The sequence below is a fragment of the Charadrius vociferus genome, unplaced genomic scaffold, assembly GCF_000708025.1.
Source record: "Charadrius vociferus isolate BGI_N301 unplaced genomic scaffold, ASM70802v2 scaffold549, whole genome shotgun sequence".
In the NCBI taxonomy this organism is placed as follows: Eukaryota; Metazoa; Chordata; class Aves; order Charadriiformes; family Charadriidae; genus Charadrius; species Charadrius vociferus.
This window is the reverse complement of record NW_009650103.1, coordinates 1,664,821-1,687,805: the sequence shown is the minus strand read 5'-3', so window position 1 is coordinate 1,687,805 and position 22,985 is coordinate 1,664,821. Positions and strand designations below refer to the sequence as shown.

The 22,985-nt window shown below is 53.4% G+C and overlaps 1 protein-coding gene across 1 annotated transcript in view; it reads right to left on the bottom strand.

The window, feature by feature from the left end:
- RXRA (retinoid X receptor, alpha) overlaps positions 1-22,985 on the bottom strand; it is a 38,218-nt gene that overhangs the window by 8,508 nt on the left and 6,725 nt on the right. The window contains 5 exon segments of the mRNA XM_009892255.1: positions 3,542-3,671; positions 9,356-9,525; positions 10,449-10,476; positions 15,510-15,529; positions 20,751-20,765. Of these exon segments, the coding sequence (XP_009890557.1) occupies positions 3,542-3,671; positions 9,356-9,525; positions 10,449-10,476; positions 15,510-15,529; positions 20,751-20,765 (363 nt within the window).

The following is a 22,985-nucleotide window of genomic DNA, read 5'->3' as shown; positions in this document are numbered from 1 at the left end:
CCACAGGATGTTTCCACCCCAATCAAGGGAACATTTATTTGGCTATTTACTGGGCGAGGTCTGGCACTTGCAGAGGGATTGCAACACTGCGAAACCCAAGGAGGACGGAGGAGAAGACGTGGGACTGCACCAGGAGCCTGCAGGAACCGTGCTCCGTGGCTGAAGAGGACTTTCCCAGAGCCAGACCTGCAGAAAGGTGCCGTGGGTGCCTCCCACCAGCCGTCACACGCAGCCCCACAGCATCTCCACACGGCCCCTCCACGCAGCTCCAACCAACGGCAACCAGAGCTGCTTCGCAACGTCCCTCTGCGGCACCAGCGTTCACAACGCTGTCCTGACTCTCGGCCACCACCCAACGCGCCGCGGCTCCACACAGCCCCAGCGGTGCCCAATCCAGCCTCCGGCTTGCCAAGAGTAGGTGAAAGTGGTGAGGGTGCCGCCAACATCTGTGCCGGGGTTATCCCAGCTAAGGAGCGCTGGATTAATCAGCATCCTTCAGCTGAATTATTCCCATTTAGAGTTGGGATCATTTGGCTGAAATGGGGAAACTATTTCTACCTGGTGCTTTCACCAGAGCATCCCCGAAGAGCTGACAAGATAAAGAGGAAAAACTCAGTATAACCACAGGCAGCAGATCTGAGTTAAGAGATCAAACAAGTCTACCCAAAGAGTTTTGCATTTCAGCCCAAGCTCTGGAGGAGCAGAGCAGATTTCTTTGACTCTCGCGACTCCTTTCTCATCAAACAAGGTGGCTGCAGCCTCCGGGGATGCTTTGGCTCTTACAGGGTAGAGAAGGCACCTGGCAGCGCACTGACCATTGTGTTAATCCATCTCACGACCAAGTTTCCCCACCAGCCCCATAAAATGAACTGCAGCTGCAAAGATGTAGTGCTCAGCACCCTTTGCCAGGCTGGATGCGATGCAGAGAGAACATCAGGTTATTCCTGTCGCAGCCATAGCAAGCTTGGAAACAAGAAAACCCAGGGAAAACAGGCGTAAAAAGTTGGGTTTCCTTCTCCCCCAAGAAGCTCAGAGAGGGAAGATTTTTAAATGATTCAGCATTAGAGGAAAGCTACTGCCGGCCCATCCAGCACCGCTCCTCCAAAGATGCGTGCTCTGCTTAATTTTGCCTCCCAGGATGCATGACTGAACCTGACTGACGCTCTTAGCTAAATTTTAATACTTAAATATTTCATGGGCAGCTGTTCTCAGCAGACCACTCTCCCCACTCAATAATAGATAGAGCCACTGGTTAAAAGACTTGGGGGAGGTTATCTGAGGCCCCGACAGAGCTGCTGGGAGCAGGGAGCCCACCGGAGCTGCTCCAGGTGCTCAGCCCACCTCATGGCCACGGGGTTAGAGACACCGTGAAATCTGGGATGTGATGGGGTCTGCAGCCCCCTCTCCTCCTGCCCCGTGGAGTGGCCGCTCCAGGATGCCAGCTCGGAGCTGGTCACAAGCACCAGCACAAAGGAGAGAACATTAGTCTCCAGTTCAGCTTTCATTAGCCTTCTTCTGAAGAGCAAGGAAAACCTTGAACTGTTGTTGTGGGGTTTTGTTTCCATTTCACAAAGGAAAAACGCAGCTTTTTGTCTGAATCCAGTTCTTCCCTGCAATATTTGCAGAAAGTCCTCCAAGATTTCTATAGAGACGCTTCCCCTGCTCATCCACTCTCACAAGAGGCTTTAGAGAAGCTCTTCAAAAATACACTTCTTGTATTTTCCAGAGAGGGCCGTGAGCCAGCTGTGGCAATACTCAAACCCATGGAAAAATCCGAGCAGTACCGTCACCCAAGGGCTAGCAGGAGCCGTGCAGGGAGGGCATGGGACTTGGCCAAGTCTGCAGCAAGAATAAAACCCCCAAATTCTCCATTCCCAGACTACCGCTGTAACCACTAGATGAAATGTGACTATAAAAATCTCCTTTCAGTAATACAAGAAGAGTAGAAAACCTACACCAGTAAATGGTGTGACTTAATCGCCCAGAAACCATTGAGGTCAAGGATTTCAGAGAGGTTGCAAGAGGGACCGGGTATTTGTATGTAGGGCCAAGGTACGAAGTCACACTGCTTGACAGTCAATAAAAAATTGCAGAAAGTATTAAGATTCATGCATTTGGGCTACAGTCAGCCTTATTAAACAGAATGACAGCTAGTGTTTGTGTGGTGGGAAGGGAGAAATACCAACCCCATCATCTTCCAGCTCTGGAGCCCTTACACCTCCTCCTGAAGCAACCTGGAGAGACCTTGGACCGGAGGAGTTCTGACAGTTCCTATGTTTTGTCTTGAAGTGAATAGCTCACACTTGGTTCTTAAAGCCCAATTTCATGGGTATTTATTTTGGGGCACACACTTTCTACAGTAAGACGCCAGGAACACTGCCATCAAGGTGGATCCGCAGTGTCTTGTCCGCAGAGGCCAGAAGAGTGCAGACAGAAGAGCACGCACCCTTACAGGGTTTCTCCCTCTTGAATTCCCTCCAAAAGTGCATTTTGGGGAAACAAGAGGAACTTTAAAACTACAAGGGACTCCAGAGTCCTTGGCTTGCTTGGGTTTGGCTGCCGGGCTGGTTTGCTCCAGGTAGCTCACCAGCTCGCCCTGCTCTGAGGCTGCGCCTCTGCTCCGCACCACTCTGCTCCATCAGTCCCTTCTGAATTCCCTTGACTACTTCGAGCAGCCAAGGTCGGTGTCTCCCATTGCCAAGCGGAGAGCTGGGTGCCACCGCCAGCCGTCGAGGTCTCCTCATTTCCTCTCCCAGTCTCACCCTGAAGTTTGTCATTTGCTGGAAGCCACTTCATCTGTCCCACTGACAACTTGCCTCCCTCTTTGTTTAAGGGAGCAAAACTCTCCGCTGCGTCAAGCCAAAGCCTTTTTAATCACTTATCTGATGACTGGAGCTATGCAAAGAGCTTCATGCCTAAAACGCAGCCTCGTCAAGCTCTGCTCTTCGTTTCTTGCCCTCCCTACTTGAATTTACTCGACAGAAGAAGATCCTTTTCACAGCTAACTGCTTTTCACCTCCCAAAGCCTCCGTGTTCCTCCAGACCCCCTGCCACACAAGGAAATTTAAAATAAGCCCAGAGAATTTTATTTTCATCTTGGTGGGTGGGAGAAAGAGGGCGATATATTTTTCTCCCCTTTCTGGTTTTAATTATGATCAAACATTTTGGTTTGATGAAATTTCATGGAGACCCAAGCCCGCTTGGTCTTTCAAGTCTCAGCTCGGGAGGAAGGCAGCGCGTAGCTGCCTTGGTTTAAATCACCCAGCGCGCATCTCCGAGCGCCTCGCTCGGCAGAGATGAAGCCGGGCCATTTTTCAGCTGATTGGCAGCTGGTGCAACATTTTGGATCGCATTCAGCAACACATCCCTTGGGGCTTTTAAAATCCTATTTAGCAATTGAATTATCAGAGGCTATTACTCAGAATCGGTAATGGCTTTCAAGTTGCCGGGACCTAAATCTAAGTGTAATACTTGTCACCGTTGAGATGGAGAACCCCTACGGCCCCGTGCCGGAGCCCATGCGGGGACAGTTCCCACTCACCTGCTCTGAGCAAGATGACCTGATCGTCCAGGGGCAGCTCGGAGAAGTGGGGGATCCTCTTGGCCCATTCCACCAGGGTGAAGAGCTGTTTGTCCGCTGCCTGGCATATGTTCGTCACCGGGTCATTGGGCTGCCAAGAAAAGGAGATGGAAAGGCTTGGAGAAGGCAGAGCAAGGAGAAGTGGAGATGCTGGAGGAGCAGCTGAAGGGGTTTGCTGCCTCCCTGCTGCAGGGGAGGACCCCAAAGTCAGGAGCACCCCAGAAGCGGACGTTATCAGTCACAGGGAAAGGAGGTGACTTGGCTTTTCCACCACGTGGTTTTAAGTAGTTTTTAGCAAGCTCCGAAAAGAGGAACCAGCAGTGTTGAGACCCAACATCCATCACGCTGACTGATGAACCAAACGAGCTCCAGCCTAGGGAAGGGCAGGCTTCTGCACCCGCGCAGCACGCACCTTCCCCGTGCCAGCATCTCCCAGCTCGATAAACCAGCACCAGAGAGGGCATGATAGAAAAAAAAAAAAAAGAGGAAAAAACCCTTTCCTTTGAAATATTATCCAGTAACAAAAACCATCTGCTCTCAAGGAGGACAGTCAGCCTAAACACACCAAATCCCTGTTTAAAGGAACTGCTAACAGCTCAAGTGGGCTTGTGATTAGGAACTGGAAGAGACTGTCTAACCCCAGCAAAGACAGACCTCACCAGTACAAGTGTGTACGTAGGGTTTACCTCTCCGGACAGGGATGTATGAGCCCCTCTGCATATCCCACCCTAATCCCTGCTGACATCTAGCAGCTTTGATCGTACGATTATTTTTCTTCCATGTCCTTAAAAGAGAAGTTTCCAAATGGGAGGAGGAGCGTTTACTTCACCCCCGGATGGCAGGGGGGAAGGGGTGCGAACTCAGCGGGGCCGAGGCAGCGCAGACACCAACGCCGGCACAACCTCTCCCTCTGGCAAAAGTCTCGGTTTCAGAAGGACGAGGCCATTCCTCACCACGAGCTGGTTGCACCATGGCAAACCCCTCTCCCAAGCTGGGCAGATGAGGACCACACTGTTGAGTCTCACTCCTGCCCCCCGGGAGCCGTACCCCAGACCCCTGCTCATGTCCCCTGGCAGCAAATGCGATCTCTGGGCCTCAGTGGCCAATGTCTCCCATTCTCCAGGCTTAAAATAACCAGCATCTGGCAAGCTCAAGGGCAACCGCCTTCGAAGTATTTTCACCTGTTGCCTGCAGAGATGGATGGGAATGGGCTCGTGTTCAGCAGCGCAGCTGAGGAGCCGGGAGCATCGTTCCAGGGATTTTCCCCCTCCATGCTCTTCCCATCTCCAGCAGCTCCCCGAGGGGCGCAAGGGCAGGGGAGTCTCGCTCCGAGGGAGCTGCGGCTCTTCCCTGGGGAAGGAGACATGAGCGGGTACTGGGCTCTTCCCCGGAAGAGGGAGAAAAGATGGGATTTTTTCTGGACAACAGGAAAACCCTAAACTGGGTGTGAGGAGGAGCTTTGCAGGGTTAAGTGTTTCACGGGAAACAGAAGGAACATCAGCACTCAGAGGCATATGCAGGAAGGGTGAGAAAGGACACCCTTGGCCCAGGCAATAGGAATATCACCAATTTCACGTTATCCGAGTGTGGTCAGCAAGCTGGAGCAGCCAGCTGGAGAGCCCAGGCATCCCGGCTGCCACGGGGCGGGATGGGGACGGAGCCCTGCACGCTCCAGAGCGGGACATGACTTATGGGAGACCCCATCCTCCGGCAGAACCTGACCCATGAAGCAACAAATGCCTGCACAGCCCCACGAAAAGGGTATTTTAGGAAAGTTCGATGGTTTTGCCAAAGCTGTTGCTTCTGGGCCGGTTGTCACCATCTCTAGGACTCGCCCTGATGCAGCAAGCCGGGCTCCGGCTCTCCCAGCGGCTGTACCACTGCTGCCTGCAGGCAGCACAAGCTGTACCAACCGTCGGTGATTCGTACAAAGCCGCAGCGAGGGGCCCAGCCTTTAATTACACCTCGGATGGCAGTTCCTGGAACCACCGCGGTGCTTCCCGGCAGAACTTAATCACCGTAGCTTGAGAGGCGGCTAAAAGTATCATCCCCGCAGGTCGAAAGAGCCCTGCCTGTCCCCAGGAGGGGACCTGCAAAGCGGTGCTAGAAACCCTCGCCGTGCGCGGTAAGCAAATCCCCTCCTGCAGTAAATAGCAAGGGCACGGTGCCGGAGTGTGACAGAATGAAAGGACACGCGGGCACCTGATCCTTCTGGAAAAACGGAGCTTGGAGACATCTTCCAGAAAATGGTGACTTGAAACCAGCCGCTCAAAGGCCAATTAAGAACTAATGGGGATAACACCTCTCAGTTACAGGCTTTGCCTTTCAGTGGCCAGGAGCCCATCCGAGGTGGTGCTTACGCTGCAGGAGCCCAGCTCCGCGGCTGCCGGGGACACGGGGCAGAAGTAAACCCATCCTCCTGCCCCATCGTACTGCCCGGGGACCGGTACCTGCTGAGGGCATACGGCCAGTCCCCAGCTCCCGCGGGACAGGGACCACACGGGTCTGGGGGCTTCCCGGGACACACAGCGTGGAGGAATCCTGCAGCCGTGCTCACTCACAGCTTGTGGGAACCTCCCAAAAGGTTTATCCCCTCTGCCACCACCAGAAGCCAGCCAGCCATCGCAATCAGCAGCTATTTGCAGCGGCTGAAGAGCAGTGATCAGGGGCTCACCGCTGCAATTACATCAAGTGAGTGTTTTAGTGACGGTCATCGAAACGTTAGTCTTGGCACTCTCCTACCACCCAAGGCAGGAGAGAAGATTTGCAGGGGCACAGCCCTCTGTCTAAGCTGCTTTCTGCCTGGCTCAGCATCCTTCCCCGTCCTGTCCGTGCCACCCACAAGGATCACACCCCACCGTACTCCCCTTTCCCCATCATGGGCTTCAAACGGTGGACGTACCCCATCCTCTCTGGTGTCAATCCAGGTGTCAGGACAGAGCCACGGGTCCCCTCCCTGGTCACACAGTCGGAGCAGCACACTTCACCAGCAACAGCTTACAGGCTGCAGCCCCCTGCCCTCCCCTTTTACCAGCTCCGAGGACCGCGCTGAAGCCCCACAGTTGGGTCCCACGCTGTCCTAGGTGGAACGAAATCGGTCCCAGTGCCAGCCTGGCAAAGCAAAGGGACCTTCCTCAGCCAGAGTCGGGATCTCTGCTCCCAGAGCAGCCAGGGGACCATGGCACAAGGCGACAGTCACAGACAGGAGAGCACCTGGAAAGGGAGGGCATTAACTCCTGCGGCACCCTGCCGCCTCCGCACAGCCCGGTGGAAACCTCCCGGGGCGAGCGCCGGAGCCCTCCAGCTCGCCGGCAGCCTTCAGTGCAGATGGACTAAGGCTCAGGGGTGCAAAGAAAAGGAGCCAACGCATCAGGCTAATAGAAAACAGGTTGCGTTTTACCCCGTGTCTATCAGGGACTGCGTTGTCCGCCTTTCCATCGCACGGGCTCTCTGGGGAGGGCTGGGAGGAGGGCAGCTCCTCCGTCTTCCCTCGCCTCATCCGGTGGCCTCCTCACTGCGAGCTGCTGATCTCATACATCTGCTAAACCTGCTACAAATGTCACCTCATCGACAGAAGCCGCTTGACAATAATAGGGCATTTCAACAAGCCTCCTGCTTCTATTTAGATGCAACACACATCCTTGTTCACAGTAATGCGTGTTGAATTATGCAGGAACCAGCTTTCAATTTGCTACAAGAGGCTGAGGAGACGCAGTGCCAGACGAAGCCATTTATTTCAGCTCGCTCTCTGGGGTTTGTTTTCAAGTCAGCACAACGCTGGCTACAACTCCCCTGAAGTATTTTTAATCCTGAGAGCCGCCAGAGCCCCTCCAAGCCCCACGCTAACCACGCCTGAGCTGCCTCCTCCCCAAAAAAAGCCCCTCGCGGCTTCCCGGCGCTGGGACCCTCGGGCATCGCTGCCTGCGGGGTGCGGATGGACTCTCTCCAGCACAGGGGAGCACCGTGGCCCTGGATCTGCTTCTGCAGAGTTTCCCTTCAGGAACCGTCTCTGTCCGTAGCAGCAAGCCTGCCGCGCTGGGAAGCCTCACTTAGCGAAGCCATAAAGTGTCCTTGTAGGTAAAGGCCAAAAAAGAGCGTCCCATAAAGGCAGCCAAGACTTAAGACTCCTACAAGGAGCAGCCTGACTCCGAGATCTCTCGTCAAGCCCTGCCAGATAAGGTATTCCCCGCTCCATCCTCCAGCCTCGTACGAAGAAAGAGATGAAGAATTATTGTAGCAGCAAATAAATACTGCAGAGACCTTCCACTTCTCAGAAATAGCTGCATTTCATCATCTCAGCCTCAGCAGACACCCAGCACAGAGCGACAGCAAATGCAGAGGGTTATTTCAGCGTATGTTGCCGCTCTCCGGGGTTAGCCAGCCCGCACGCTCGCGGAGCCCCCGGCTGTGCCCCTGCCCCCCCCCCCAAAGGACTGCTCGGCAGCCAGGAGATGCTCTCCACTCCAACCTCCCCCCCAGCAAGCCTGGCAAAGAGCTAACAGGGTATTGGGGTCACTTATACCCTCTGCAGCCCGGGGGTGACGTTTGGCAGCAGCGGTGTCCCCTCCTGCAAACCCACAGGCATGTGCCTGCCAAGAGGCATCGCCCGAAGGCAAATGGGGAATTAAACATGCGCCGCTGACCCCGGCCCCAAAAGCGCACGCACAATGGCACACGGCAGTTTATTTTTTTTTTGCCTCTCCCTCTCTGTGCTGTGAGACTTCCCAGTCCCGCAGTACCCGGGGGCTTCCCCGCTGTACTCAGGGTGGGGGGAATTAGCCCCACTCCTGACCCTATTGCTATGTTAGTTCCCTCAATTGCAGCCCTGCCCGTTAGAGGCATTCCCTATTCCCACTACTTTCACGGGCAGAGGGGCTATTGAGGAATGGGGACCGCATCCCAAATGCTGCCTAGACTGGGCAGCCAGTACCTTCTCTGCAATAGGGCTCTTTATGGGCGCTTGGCAGGGGGTCCATCCCAGAAACAGGATTTCAGAGGGCAGGTTGGTTCTCACATCTGGAGGCAGTTGCTTTGCAAGGAGGGTTTCTCTAAGGCAGGCTATAACCTGCTGGTAAGGGAATTTCTTAGGAAAGGGACCCAGACAGTTTCCCTTATCACAGCTTCTCACTCCTTTCTCATTTCCCCATCAGCTGCCTCTTGTTTCGACAAGGTCCTGTTAGAGCCCCGATGCTTCAAGCAGGCCCAGTTATAATGCAAGCTTCTGAATGGGGGAGGAACTTGAAAGCAAAGTTCTCCAGGGTTTCTCTTCTTAGAGCCAAGCAGCTGTATAATTCTGCATCTGAAAAGTCACCCCCCAGTTTTACAGCTCTTATCTCTTTGCACTTAAGCCACGAAGCTCTGTTTATTGGCTTGATTGGACTCCGAGCTCTCCAAAGCATGGAGTGTCTTCCTGCCTTTCAGCGCTAAGGTCTGTTCATTACAACAAAATATTCTCTGTGAGCCCTTCTAATTACACCTTACAGTACCCGTTCCTTCGTTACGGCCATGAGACACAGAAAAACCAGTGCTGGTGGCTGTGCAGGGGCAGAGGGGTTTGCTTTCCTCCTGCTCTCATCTAAGCTCACCCATGGCATCCACAGCTGAGCTAAGAAGTCGCACTTCTGAGCTCTACTTATTTCTTTTCCCGTAAGATAACCCCTCTCTGACCCAGGCTCGCTGCTGTATTTGTGCTAGGTCAAACCCTCAGGCCCCGCAAGCCATCCCTCCGTCCCCAGTGCCCAGGCTGGGGTTGGGGCCGGGGGAGAGGTGCCTTACCGAGCTCGGCGTCAAGCCCATATTTGCTTCAATGTACGTCTCTGTCTTTGGCTCCACTGCGAGTTCAGCTTCCAAGATCTTTTCCACGGGCATGTCCTCGTTGGCGCTACTTGTTGACTCCACCTCGTTCTCGTTGCGGTCCTTCCCCCGCTGCCTCTCCTCCTGGACGGCTGGAAGGGGACAGAGAAGGAACAGGGTCACTCTAGAGCTCCCCACCACGGTGTCACAGGCTGAGCTGGGATCACAAAGCTCCACGGAGCGACAGGCGTTACTTAGCCGTGAAAACCTACAGCATCCTCAGACCTGTAGGATCGCACAGACATCTGATGCTTTGTTCTCCCACCAGTGTGGTCAGTGGGTCTCGGGCTTGGATAGTCCGAGGGGGTACGAGGTTTTAGGGAAGCCGCCGAGCAGCCCTGGGCTGGGAGAGCTGCTCCGTGCGCGCTCCCGCTCAGACCTGGCCTCTGCTGGGAGACTCCCCCTTCTGCAGAGGGAGAAGTCCTGGAAGCAAAAAAGTTAAAGACAAATGATGAAAAGGCAAGGAAGCACCACGGCGAGTCACCACGGGAGAGGGAAACGGATGGGGGAAGTGATAGCATAAGGGAATCCTAAAGAAAAGAGATTATCGGTCAGTTTAAAGCGTAAGTCCAGAGTTCAACGATCTTCTGAGCCTGTTAGTGCCGAGTTTCCGTGGAGGTCATGTCATGCATCTCGCTCCCTGGTCCAGCAGTGATGCTAATGGCTGCCGCGAGGCTCGGTGGCAGCACGGTGCCAGCGTGGGACAGGAGGTGGGGGCAGGGATCAGCCGCAGGCGCCCTACGCAAACCCCCGCCCCGTCTTTGTCTCTGGGCAACCTCTAAACAGACAGGAGAGACCTGTCCCAAATCCTGTGCGGTAGGAGGAATCTAGCCAGAAGCATGTCACATGCTGACGAGTTAATGTCTGAACAGCACAGAGATGAAAAACACTTATTAGATGCTACTAACATCATTATTAATGGTCTCCCTTCGAAACCAGCACACGCGCTTTCCCTAAACCTGGAAAGTAGCTTCATGCAGACAGTTACACCAGTAACTATCTCCTTCTCAATCACCACGTTGCATACCCTAAATCACGCACTTCTCCACACACCGTTGTTTCCCACAGTACGTTTTAGCCTGGTTTCACTGAGAACAGCCCGAGCAACGGGAGATTCCACCACTGGTCATGAAACACAACTCCCTGAACCGATCCAGCTCTTTGCTGAGGACCGAACGAGGCATTCAGTAATGCAAAAAGCCTCCTACTTATTGACGTTTATCCTGACGCTTCACCTCCCCGCTGAATCTGAAGCTGGTTTTGTGATGTTAAGAGAAAGCAGCAGGGGCACAGGCGTTGCGCTAAGGAAATCAGAGCTGCCTGTAACACAATAAGGCTCTTGAGGCAATCAGTGGGACCAGCTCTACGCCAAGTGCAAAAATAAAACCTAGAATATAAAACGTATTTCTTAAAAAGCAGGAAATTAAGACACGTGCTAAAACAGTCCTGTACGGAGGTTGATCCCATCCACCCCAGCGCGCAAAAGCCTGGGGCCGACTTCCAGCGCTCGCCCTCCCCTCCCGCCGCAGCCGCCGGCGCAGCGCTGCCGTTCGCTGCACGTCAGCAGCGCTCACGCTCCTTCCATGCGAAAGCTGTTATGCAAAAAAGCGTAGAGGGTTATTTTTTGCAAACAGCTCTCAAGTTTACGGGCTGCAGAGGCTCCCGAAGGCCCACGCAGCTTTTTCTGCTCGGTCTGCCAGAGCCAGGTAAGCTGCTGCCGTCAGAGCTCAGATTTGTGTCGTGGCTTTTGTCCGTCTGGCTCTCGTCTGGCACGGATTCTTCTCTTCGCTTTTTTCAGGCCAACATAAAATCCTGCTTAAATTTCTCCCCCCCCACCCCTACTCCTGTTTTCTCCATCATCAAAAGGCTAGAAATTTTTGCTTAATGCCAACCCTTCCTCAACAGCACAGATGCAGCGAAACTCCTCTGGGCACATTAGAAGAGATAAAACACCTACTAAATAACAGAAAAGCCTAAGAGAAAGGCAAAACCTCAACACATGGGATTTTATAAAATGACTTAAATGCCAAAGACCTGATGCACAGCCGCAGCAGGTCTCAAGGATAAAGGTGCAAAGCGTGGTTCCTCGCTCTGCGATCAACCGCCTCCACTGCTGGGGAGGGGTGTTAGTCCAAAAAACACGTCCTGTTGCTCAGCCGTCAGCGACTTCGCTGGACACTGGGATCTGTGGGAAGGCGCTGCAGAGGTCTGGGGAGACAGTGGCTGCTTCAAGCCTTAAATCTGCAAATCTCAACCCCATCAAAACCAACAGCCACGTTCTTGGAGGTGAAGAACCACGTACACCTGGAGGGTTATAGGAGGGCGAGTCCCACAGGTCACCACGACAGCATTTGCTAGTGATTAGGCTGAATCCAGCCGATGGAAACAATAGATGGAAGAGACGGATGGAAAGAGATTATACATATAAGTCGTTATTTTTATTGACCCATGCTTTGAGCTGCTACACCAGCGAGTCGGTGCTGCTGCTCGCGGCGGAGCCGGTCGGGGGAAAGCTGACTCATCCCCGCCTGCTCAGCCCCACGCGGAATCCCCACGCTCGCCCCTGCCCAGCCCGGCTGCCGCCAGCAGTGACGCTCCAGGCAGAGCAGATGGCGTATTCGCACCGACTATCTCAGCTCCAAAGATAAACCAAGCCTTTGCCAGGGAGAGCGTTACTTCCTCTGCTACCCCCGTGTTTCCAAGACCAGAGAGACCTCTCCAAAGCCAGGACAAGCCTGGCATCACTCGGCAATCCCCCCTCAGAGTGGATGATCTCCATCCATCTCCTGCCCCTGGCTCTCTGGGCTGCGGGAAAGCAGTGCTCGTTTCCCAACGCTGCGCTCAGAGATGCCGTTATCCTCCCTTCCCCCTAAGAAGCAGCTTCATGCGCAGGTCTTCACCGAGGTGTGCATCTGCAGGACGAGGTGACTCTACTACCTGAAGTTCGGTCGCTGCTTGCTCGCAGGACCCACGTTACCGGGCGGTTATGAACTTGACCTGTTCCTCACTCGGAAACGACGCAGGACGCCTGGTTGTTGGACGTCGCTTTCGGGGCTGCCTGAGAGGCAGCGACTCCTTAGATGTTAAGACTCAGTTGTAGGTGTTATTTTTTCTCCCTGTGGGGCAGCTCGAGGAATGATGTGGGAACTGCTTCACTCTTCATGGGAGCAGAAGGTTCACTCCTGCAACTGCTCTGTGCCTGGCCCTGGGGTACACTTCCCAGGGCACACATGAGCTCCTCTCCGATCGGCATCTTACGGTCACCTCGTTCTTCCAGGCGTGGCACTCCCAAAATCCCTCTTCAGCATCCAGAGGTTGAATTAATTTCAAACCTGGTGTTTCCACTTTCCCAGTTTCAGATTCTCCCTGAAGCATCGTACAGCTCCAAGGGCTGGAAAGCCCAACACGCCGTCCCGAAAGGCGCAGGGGTTTGCAGATGCATTCAAGACTCTTGTACTCTGTGGGTTCCAAGACTTGGACTTCCCTACAGATGCAGCCATCCTTGCAGCCTGTCCTTCAGAAGCTCAGCAGAGCTGAGAGGACATCCAAGGCGCAAGGAGCAAGCAAAAGTATCGAAGAGCTGCCAGTCATACCGCTGCTTAGCAGAGTCCTCCACGTCTCTGATCTCCACTGCCATAAACCCAGCGGCAGATGTCTGCAATCTACTGCAATCAGTGTTTCCCCAGACCTGCTGAGCACCTGACAAGCTGGTGTTCCTTCTTAGTGGAGATGCTGAGGGACACTTCGCCATTTCAGAAAAGAATGGGGCCCGTGTTTCTTGAGATGTAGGAAAAAATAGCAGGTGGGGTAGGGGGAAGGAAAGAAGAAGCAAGTGTTCAAGCAAATCGGCTTTTCTTTAAAAAAAAAAATAATCATGAAATATGGGATGTTTGTGTGAAGGAAAATCTTCAGTAGTAAGGAGACCCCTCACCATAAAGACCTAGGACCTCACCTCTGGAGTGCACTCCCCACTCCCACTGGGAATTAGTCAAATAAACCATGGTGGAGATGACAAAAATACATTTTTTCCAATGGATTTGGTTTGGGACCTGAGTTTCTTTGTGGCTTTGTTTTTTATTTATCTTTTTAAAAAAAAAGAGAAATGCAAACATGGCAGCTGCACGGCAGCTTGTCTGGTAATATTGAAATGGGAATACCTTGTTCTTCTCGGCTTCCCAGAAGTCTTGTGGGCCGGGATGGATGGTGCTCCATCCCTGTAACACAGTAAAGTTTAGAAACAAAGATCATTATATCATTTGGTTCTTGTTGCTTCTGCTGGATCTTTCTCTTCCTTTCATGCATGTTGTAAACTCACAGGCTAAGGACAAAAAAAGCCCTGAGGGGTTCTGCGACCGGCTCCTCCAACCCAAATTCTCCCCTGTGGCAGAATCAATGCACATTTACGAAAAAAGAAATATTCTCAGCTCTAGAGAAGCCACAAGATGCTTCTCCCTCCTGTCTCACAAGTGATGCTTTGCGGGATTAGCAAGGACACAGCTCCCCTGAACTGCCCGCTTCTGCTGCTGGCTCGCTCATCACCGATGCCCGCTCTGCACTGTGCCCTTCTGCTGAGCTGGGTGGGTCAGGGGACATCCAACTTCTGCCCAAGAAGACCTTGGGAAGAGGATTAAACTACAGAGTGGTAACAACGCACTTGATGGCGTGACCTGCAGGGACCTTTCCAAACCTCAGCTGGGCTTTCTTGCTCTTCCTGCAATAAGAGGGTGATAACGAGGTGACGGGCTGCCGCTCACCAGGAGGAGGGAAGGGCTGGCAAAGGCTCTGCAAGACCAGCGTGACCCTCCCGTCTGCCATCGCACTCAATTACTGCCTCAGCAGATGGGCTCGCCTGAACAAACTCCAGGGCTTGTCTGGGATGGATGTGGGGAAGCCATCGAGAGGAGCCCTTGTCCGTGTCCTTCCACCAGGCTGCAGTCCAAGGAGATCCAGTCTTAGGACCGCGCTTTTCCCAACGACGCTGATTTTTCCGGTCATGAGGGTGGCACAGCATTTGATCAATGGTGCGGGTCTGTTCATCCTAAATGCAGGAGGCGAGCCAGGCACATTGTTTGTGGCAACCCAGAAAACACTCTCCCGCGAGGCAAAGCCGTCCCAAGCTGTCGTTACACCAGCCGGGTCGTTACACCGGTCTGCCGCGCCGGGTTTTCAGAGATGAGCTTCCGCACGCTCTCCTCTGCGTTGGTGGCTGTGCCAAGGCTTTTCTTTTTCTTCAAGGAGACTCGTATGGTTGAGAGGTTTTCTAGTCTGATTTTCTTAACATAAGGGAAGCATTTAAACCTTGCAGTCCGCTTGAGGAGAAAAAAAGATGTTGGAGTCGAAGAGCTCTGAGAGGCAGCCCCACCTCCTCCAGCTATGTCTCAGCTGAGCCAAGGACAGAAGCCTGTGTTTTCCATGGCACCTGATGAAGAGGCTCTCATGTCATTCTGCTTGATTTGGCCTGTGCTCGCCTACGGCCGCTTGCTGTCATTTTTCATCTCGAGCTTCTCCAGCCCATCTGCACATCCCCAGGCCATGGTACAGCAAGATACAAAGCCCCATGTGTCAAGACCACTTCTTGGTGACCTCTCTCTGTTTAAGAACCAAAACGTCTCGTCCCATAGCTTGCGACCTGCCTGGGTTTGAGGGCTGATGCGCAAAAATGCCAGATTCATCCTCTGCTGGTGTGCAGGTACCTTGCACAGTGTTACCCAGGTAACACTGGGTACCTTGCTCTCGGTGCAGCATCTGACGGCCACATAAGTGGACTGGAGTCCACTGCAAGTGAGCAACCAACCCAGCTCAGGTGCCCAAACCAACCAGGGTGGGTGGCTACGGCTGAGTGATGAACTTTTCAGCTGCTGGAGAACAACAAGCTGCTCGCTGAGGCTCTGGGGAGGACTTGGAGGACACCACTGAGAAGCCACTGTAGCATCCCCGACTCCTGCCACTTCATCACAAGCCTTGTGATCAACGTCGCGAAGTCCTGGCTCTTTGAACCACATGAACCCGCCCTGAATCCCAATCCTCCGGCCAAAGTTTTCTTTCCTTCTTAAGCCTTGGGCTTGCGGAGAGAAACCTGATGCTGTGATCTGCAGACTAATTATATTTAAAGAAAAAAAGACAGACATCAAGTGCATGCTCTGTTTTCAAAGCCCGGTCCTAGATGCAAGGCGGGTGCTCGCAGCCGCGTCCCCCACGCCGTGGGCACGGCCACCCGCCACGGGCACAGCCACGCTCGGCGGGCACCGGGCACCGCGCTGTTGTGCCGGAGGAATGTTAACGAGGAGAGGAAGAGGCACAAAAGGGACAGAATTTTCCACCGAGGCAGAGGATTTTCTGAGCCCCCCCGCCGTGGGTAGGAGCATCGCAGGCTTGTTTGTTTGCTTGGAGAGAGCTGGAGGCGACGGTGGCTCCTAATTACCACTTACCCAGCGTTAATACAGATGAGCGCTTGTTTCCGAGAGGAAAATCCATCCTTCCAAGAACAATAGCACGGATGACTGGCTGGGGTTTGTTTCTTTTCATGGGGGAGGAAGTGGAAGGATAGTTCACTCCCACCGAAAATGGACTGAATGGGGTTTTCTCTGGGGGAGGGACCCAGCGCCCGGAGTCCCTGGGCATAGAATCATAGAATTGTCTAGGTTGGAAGAGACCCTTGGGATCATCGAGTCCAACCATCTACCCTACTCTACAAAGTTCTCCCCTACACCATATCCCCCAACACCGCATCTAAACGGCTCTTAAACACATCCCGGGATGGTGACTCAACCACCTCCCTGGGCAGCCTGTTCCAATGCCCGACCACTCTTTCTGTGAAAAATTCTTTCCTAATGTTCAGTCTAAAACACGACATGGGGAGCCCGGCACCGCGGGGGGCAGGCACCGATGCTCAGCCTGGTTCTTGTGCAGTGCGAAAGCCATGGGTGAACAGAAGATGCATTTTTTGGCCTTGGCTCTTCCACGTTCACCTTCTCACTCTCTGATCTTCTCCCGCCTTCAATCCCTTTGTTCCCTGCCGTTCCCCGACAGACGCGGGGATCCGCAAAGGCAAACAGCGATGACGATGCTTTCCAGACCGCTTCAACCTGGATGTATTTTGGGGACGTGCCCCTGCATCGCCAGGGCACACCACCCTCCTCCTGGAGAACCCAGAGGGTCCGGTGGCCTCCAAGACCCAAACCCGCTCAGTCTCCTCTTAGCCTACGAGTGGGTGGCTGCTTTATTTATGAAGTGCTGGGTGGAGGGTTATTGGGGATTTCCGTTTCACTAACGGTGGAATTTATTAGGCTCTGCTGCCTTTTTATGATGCTACATCTTAGCGGTGTATCATTGGCATCTTGAAGCGCTTATGCCTGAGGTACCTGTTTATATCGAAAATGCCACGACAGCTGAGGAAACTAATTCAGACAGTGTTTCTTCTCTTTTGCTTTTGTGTGCCTCCTTTTTTTTTCCCCCTGAAGATGCAGCTTTCTACTCCTTCAAACAACCTCAAAAGCTGAGATATAAGAAATAAATAGTGGCATTTTCTCCAGCATTCTCAGTTGAATGCTGCGTTTTTTAAAGGCAAAATACTGCTGTGATGATAAAAAAATGTAACTTCAGTGAAATGGAGTGTTAAAAAGTGGATTGAAACCTTTGCATGTTGTCAATCCACATGGGGAATGGCTCTGGAAACCAACAGCAAAAATCGCTAGCTTGCTTCGCTCTCAAAAGCCGGACACTGCGAAGTGTAAGCAACACTGCTAAAGCAATGAGAGGAAATCATCCCCCAAACTCTTTTTCTCAACCTAAGAGTATCCTTAAAAACAGAAAACAAATCCAGCATCATTTAACCAGCTGGTTTAAAGAGCAGCACTTTAAAAGGATATAAGAAACAAGCTCATTAAGCTGAAAGACATTTTCCATTCCAAAATTATTACTAAAAATAACCATGCTCTTGAACTCTGCCCCTTCGCTGGGGTATGGCCACTTGCCTGCTTCTACATTCACTCAGATAGCGAGTTGCAGACCTGAATTTCTGCTCCTTTTCCCAGAATCCTCTTGCTCCTGTGGGTCCCGAGGGATGCTCCAGGAGCTGGGATGGCCCCGGGAGGCGCCGGGAGCTGCAGAGCCGTGGCGGGGGGACCAGGCAGAGCTCGACCACTGCTGTCTTACCGCTCGGCTCCAAGTCACTCCGGGTTAAAACATGGGGAAACTTGGGTCCCTCCGCACAAAGTGATTTATCTGAGCAGCTCCCTGGAGACGTGTGGAGGTCTCCGAGCTGCAGACTGGAGTTGCTCCATTCAAGGCTGCAAGTCAAACCCCTCCTCGGTTAAATCCCTGAGCTCGACGGCGGCGCGCGCCGGAGGGGGAAAACCAACCCGCAAACACAGGGGAAAAGGAAGAATTATCTCAGGCTGTGAAGTTTAATGAAGTCTTGAAGTCAGAGATCAGGCATGCAACTGGACAGAAGATGTCCTGGATCCTCAGAGCACGATTCTCTGGGGCAGCTGATGGAGGCAAGCTGCAGTTGCGCCATACCCAGGCCACCGCCGTCACGGTATCTGCACCTGGATTTAGGAACGATCTTGGGGGCCAGTTATGCAGCCTGAGCCGCAGTCGCTGGGGGAGGACAGCCTTCTGGTCTCCAGATGGGCTACGAGCTTCCCGGCAGAGATGCATCAACACCCTTTTTACCCGGTCAGTGCTCCACAGCGCGCTCGGGCTGCCGGCTTCAGCTCCGCAAGCGGTAGTCCCCAGTTAACAAACTGGGCAGCCCAGCAGGTCCAACGGAGACAGTCCGGCTCGCGCCAGGAGCTGCTCATGTCCGGAGGCAACGCCGGGGGAAGGAGAGGCAGGAGACGGAGCGGGGCCGGGCTGCGCCGGTTCCCAACGTCTGCTCCCTGTGAGCCGTCCAAGGGCGGCCGGCGGGAGCATGAGAAAGGGCTCCTCGCTGGTATTTCCTGCTCGCTGTGCGATCCGGCGGCGCTGCCAGCAGCGGTGGGGCCGGGACCTGGTCACACGAGACAGCGACAGGCTGCAACGCGAGGCCGGGGAGTTTGTAGTCTGCCATGACCCCCTTCACCTCTGAAGTTAACCCCAGCTAACGGCATCGCACGCGAGGCGCCCTTGTCCCAAGACCCTGGGTGTTTACTCCCACCTTTTCACAAGACCTCTGCCTCCCTAACTCAAAGGCAGTTTCCACTTTTCCCCTTTAAAAATATAAGGCTGCCGATACACAGACACCTTAGACCCTAATGAGTAACAGATCAAGCAGAGGGAGTTACGCCGCTGGATGCAAACAGGCACCCCCACAACAATAACCCCTGCATTAGTCAAGATCCCCGATGGTAATCTTAATTTTGTTGACCATCCAGTATTTAGCGGGAGACAGAGTACAAAAACCAAAGCCTCACACAGCTGGCGGTAATTCATAGGGGAAAAATGCTCCCAGTAGCTTATTTATTATAGCTGCAATACCTCAGGGTCCATGAGGCTCATTCAGCATGAAGAGGGCACCAGGATCTATCTTAGATGTTTTTAACAGGGAGCAGCAAGAAGAGATGCACGCACCATAGAATCATCGAATCAATCACAGAATCTCAGAATAACAGAATCATAGAATCATAGAATGGTTTGGATGGGAAAGGACCTTAAAGATCATCTTGTTCCAACCCCTCTGCCATGGGCAGGGACACCTTCCACTAGACCAGACTGCTAAAAGCCCCATCACCTGGCCTTGGACACCAGAAGGAGTCTTCTTCTGCAGGATTTCACCCCTTTAAGCCAAGATCCCCGAGACCTGATTGCAAAAGCAAAGCCTTGTAGCCCTGAAGCAATCTCCCGTCCTTCCAGCAGTACCCCGCAGCCACCCCTGCCTCCCTCCTCTGCGGGCACACTGCCTCCTCTGCCCCGGCCAGGCTCCTTCCCAGAGCACGTGGTCAAGGTCCATCCCTCCCGCTCTGCTCTTGGCATGTTCACCTGAAGAGCCTCCAGGTGTTGGGATCAAACCCTTCCAGAGCTCCATCAGCTGCCCAAGAGGTCCCACTGATTTGAGTCCTTGAAGCCAGCTTCTTAGCTACGCAAGAGATGCTTTCCTTTCACCTTTCTGGCACAGGGTTTTGGGTACAAACGTGACCCTCAACCCTCTTCCCAGCCCCCCTCTGCAGCACTGCTCCCCACCATGCAGGATGCCTTATTCTCTCACCAGAGCACTTAGTTTAGAAGGTTTTACTGTACTTCCATGACATACAAATGCCTTTGGGCTACAGGAGAGAGACTTCCCCAGCATGAATCTGCTATGCATTTATGTAGCTATAAATTAGGTCTCCAGAGCAAGGTATATTTTAGGGAAGTGAAGCCCATTACCCTGGCTCTGTTACTTAGAAGATGCAACAGTTTACACCAGAGGATAAAAAGCCAGCTACGTTGTAAGTGAGTATTTAGGCAAAAGGAATTAACAATGCAGGATTTAGCCCAAAACTTGCCCAAAACAGAGGTGGTGTGGAGGCAGCGCGACTGGTGGAAAGCCAAGGACAAAGCTCCTGGCTGGCAAAATGGATGGGCAGCAGCAGTGAGCTGGGATGGATGCGATGGGAAGGAGACCTTTTTTTGACAAAGCAGGTGGATATCACATGTGAAACTCAAGAGCTGCTCAAAATCAAAGCTTAGGGAGATCCAGCTTCTCACTTTCAGGTCTAGGACAACACTAGGACATCTCCAAACCTCCCATGAGACACTGTGAATTTTTAGGTTTATAACAAGAGAGAGCTTTATCTGGGGACCGGGGTAGTTATTCTACCCTTCCCTACATGGGGATTATACCCCAAACATCTACTGACTGCCGATGCACCGGCTTTCTGCCCTTCTCTGAAGCTCTCCACGCCACGCCAGCAACAGAAGATCAGCCAGCACCGCCTGAGTACACTTTGCGAGTTACGAAGATCCCATCTGTCACACTTTTAAATAATTGGCTGATCGTTATGAATTCATTTGGTATTCATTGTCATAATGTTAATCAAGATGAATTAATAGAGTCCTTATACTGTGCGCCCTCCCTGGGGAATTCCACCACCATTTAGAAATTAATTAATGGACCTATAATCTTAGTGGTGCTGCCCATGCAATCACCGTTAACGGTAGGCACGAAGCAGGTACCCGATCACAGGATGTCAGTGCAGGCTACAGCGTTGAAAGCATTACTGCTGATGGGCCCTTCCCTGCAGACCTTGGCCGAGGTGTTCTAGGGGTCTGAAAGGAAAGCAGGTCTCCAGGTGCCGGGGCAAGGCTCCGGAGGCAATGCCAGGGTAATGGGATGCTCCCATGTCTATCTATCTACACTTGCATTTCTCCCCTGAGAAGCAAGTGACGCTGCTGCTGAGCACACAGGAGACTTCTTGGCTTTATTTTAGTCACCCCAGTCTCCTGTGGTTGGAGATTAGACTTTCCTCCCTCCATTTCATCCTCCTGCCACACATCTCCCGCGGGATCCAGCGCACTCCATGGCTCTGCCCACCTGCAGAGCAGCCAGGACAATGCCAGCCCCGCGCACGAAGCACCGCGCCTGCACCGCACCCCTCATCTTCAGAGGCATTTTCTGAATGTCTCAATCACTCCGTTTAAGACGAGAGGTTTTCTCTTTCCCACCAAGCTGGAAATGATGCAAACAGGACAAGAAAGACAGGAGCGAGGAAAGGGCAGAGAGTGAGGAGTTGGGAGACCTTGCAACTGCTCCACGGTGATGGCTTCATCACAGAGAAACCCTCTATCAAACACGTATTGTTTTGGGCGAGCGTGGGGAAGGGGCCATGAGCAGCCCAAGCTCTGCCCGGTGGATCTCCTTGGAGGTTCCAGCTGTGCATTGTGTTTCTATCCAAAGCAACACATTATCAGCTCTTCCACTCCTTCCAACCACGTGCTCTTTCCAACTGGGTTTCTGCCTACAGCCACAGTTGGCAGAGCCACTGCCTCTCCTGCAACGCATACCTGCTTGGGCCAGAAGACTGCGTTTCTGAGCACCAAAGGATTAAGCTCTGCAGGGCTGGAGAGGTCCCCTGGGCGCCTCCCAGCCCGCTGCAATCCCCCCACACCTCGGAGCAGAGACGGCGTGTCGTGGGTCCTTAGGTAACCCCATAAATCGAGCGTGGCAGGGTCTGCTCAACACTCGGCGCAGCTCCGGCGCTGCCCTGTTTAATCAAAGCTCCAGACAAGACTAAGTGCTCTTCAAAGAGACCCGGGCTGGAGCGCTGCTCGCAGCAACCGGAGCGACTCGGCAGAGGGATGGGTTCATCGGCCAGTCGGGGAGGCAAGTGTGGCTCTGAAGATGTAAGGGGAGAAGGCAGCAGAGAACCGAGCAGCACCACGGGGTCATTTTCCCACCACGGCCGGCAAAAGCCTGTTCTGCCGGCGGTTTAAAACAGATGCCGTCAGCATTTAAAAAGAGCGTTTAAAAGAGGTGCTGCCAGGGAGTTTTAGATCCTAAATTTAAATTCTAGTAAGGGGAGGGATATCTTTTTACGAGACTGAATTTCTTTTTTTTTCTCCCAATGAGGAAAATACCCATTATTGCTACTGCTAGGGAACGCTACCGAGTCAGAGCAGCCGGCGCTCAGCACTGATGCCCAAGCAGTGGATTCTGATGAGAAGGATGTTAATTCCCCGAGTGTCCCTGCCCGTCCTGAGCGAGGTGTGCACTACGAACGGCACGCAGCTGGGACACGCACAGGAGCCTCTCACCGCCCCGGCAGCACGGCGATCAGTAACCAGCAGATTAAACATCATAGAATCATAGAATCGCTGAGGTTGGAAGGGACCTTTAAGATCACCAAGTCCAACCATCAACTTAACCTGACAAAACCACTTCTAAACCATGTCTACCCTTTTTTTAAACACCTCCAGGGATGGCGAATCCACCCCCTCCCTGGGCAGCCCGTTCCAATGTTTGATAACCCTTTCCGTGAAAAATTTTTTTCCTAATATCCAATCCAAACCTCGCCTGGCATAACTCAAACCCATTTCCTCTCATCCTATCACTTGTCATCATCCTTATCTTGCCAACGTCCCCTAATCAGCACGGGTTCTCCAGGATGCGACATCCCACGTTGCACAGAGAAAGAAGGGCTGAGCCAAGTGGCAGCATCTGTCGCCCAAAACACGCTCAGCCCCGATGGCTTTCGCCCCTCTGTTTGACGGGGCTCCCCAGGGAAGGGGAAGAGCTCGGTGTGTTTGCCATCGCTGCTCCCAACACACACGGCAGCCGGTGCAAAACCAGGAGTGCAAATTCCCATCTGGCAGCTGCCTTCGCTGCCCACTGCTCCCCGGTGCCTGTGGGCGCTGGCTCCTTTACTAACACCCATCCGTCTGGCATCCATCTGGGTACCACTCCGGGACTTACCGCTGTTTTGGATGCGGTGGCTGTGGCGCGAAAGCAAAACGTAAATGAGAGCCGTGCGTTTGAGGCGCCCCGGCACAGGCGGCCCTCGGCGAGGCTCGTGCTGGCCCCGGTGCACGCGGTGCTGCCACGTTGCCAAGGGGCAGGAGCCTGGCCGAGCCTCCGAACGAAGGGCAGGGCCCC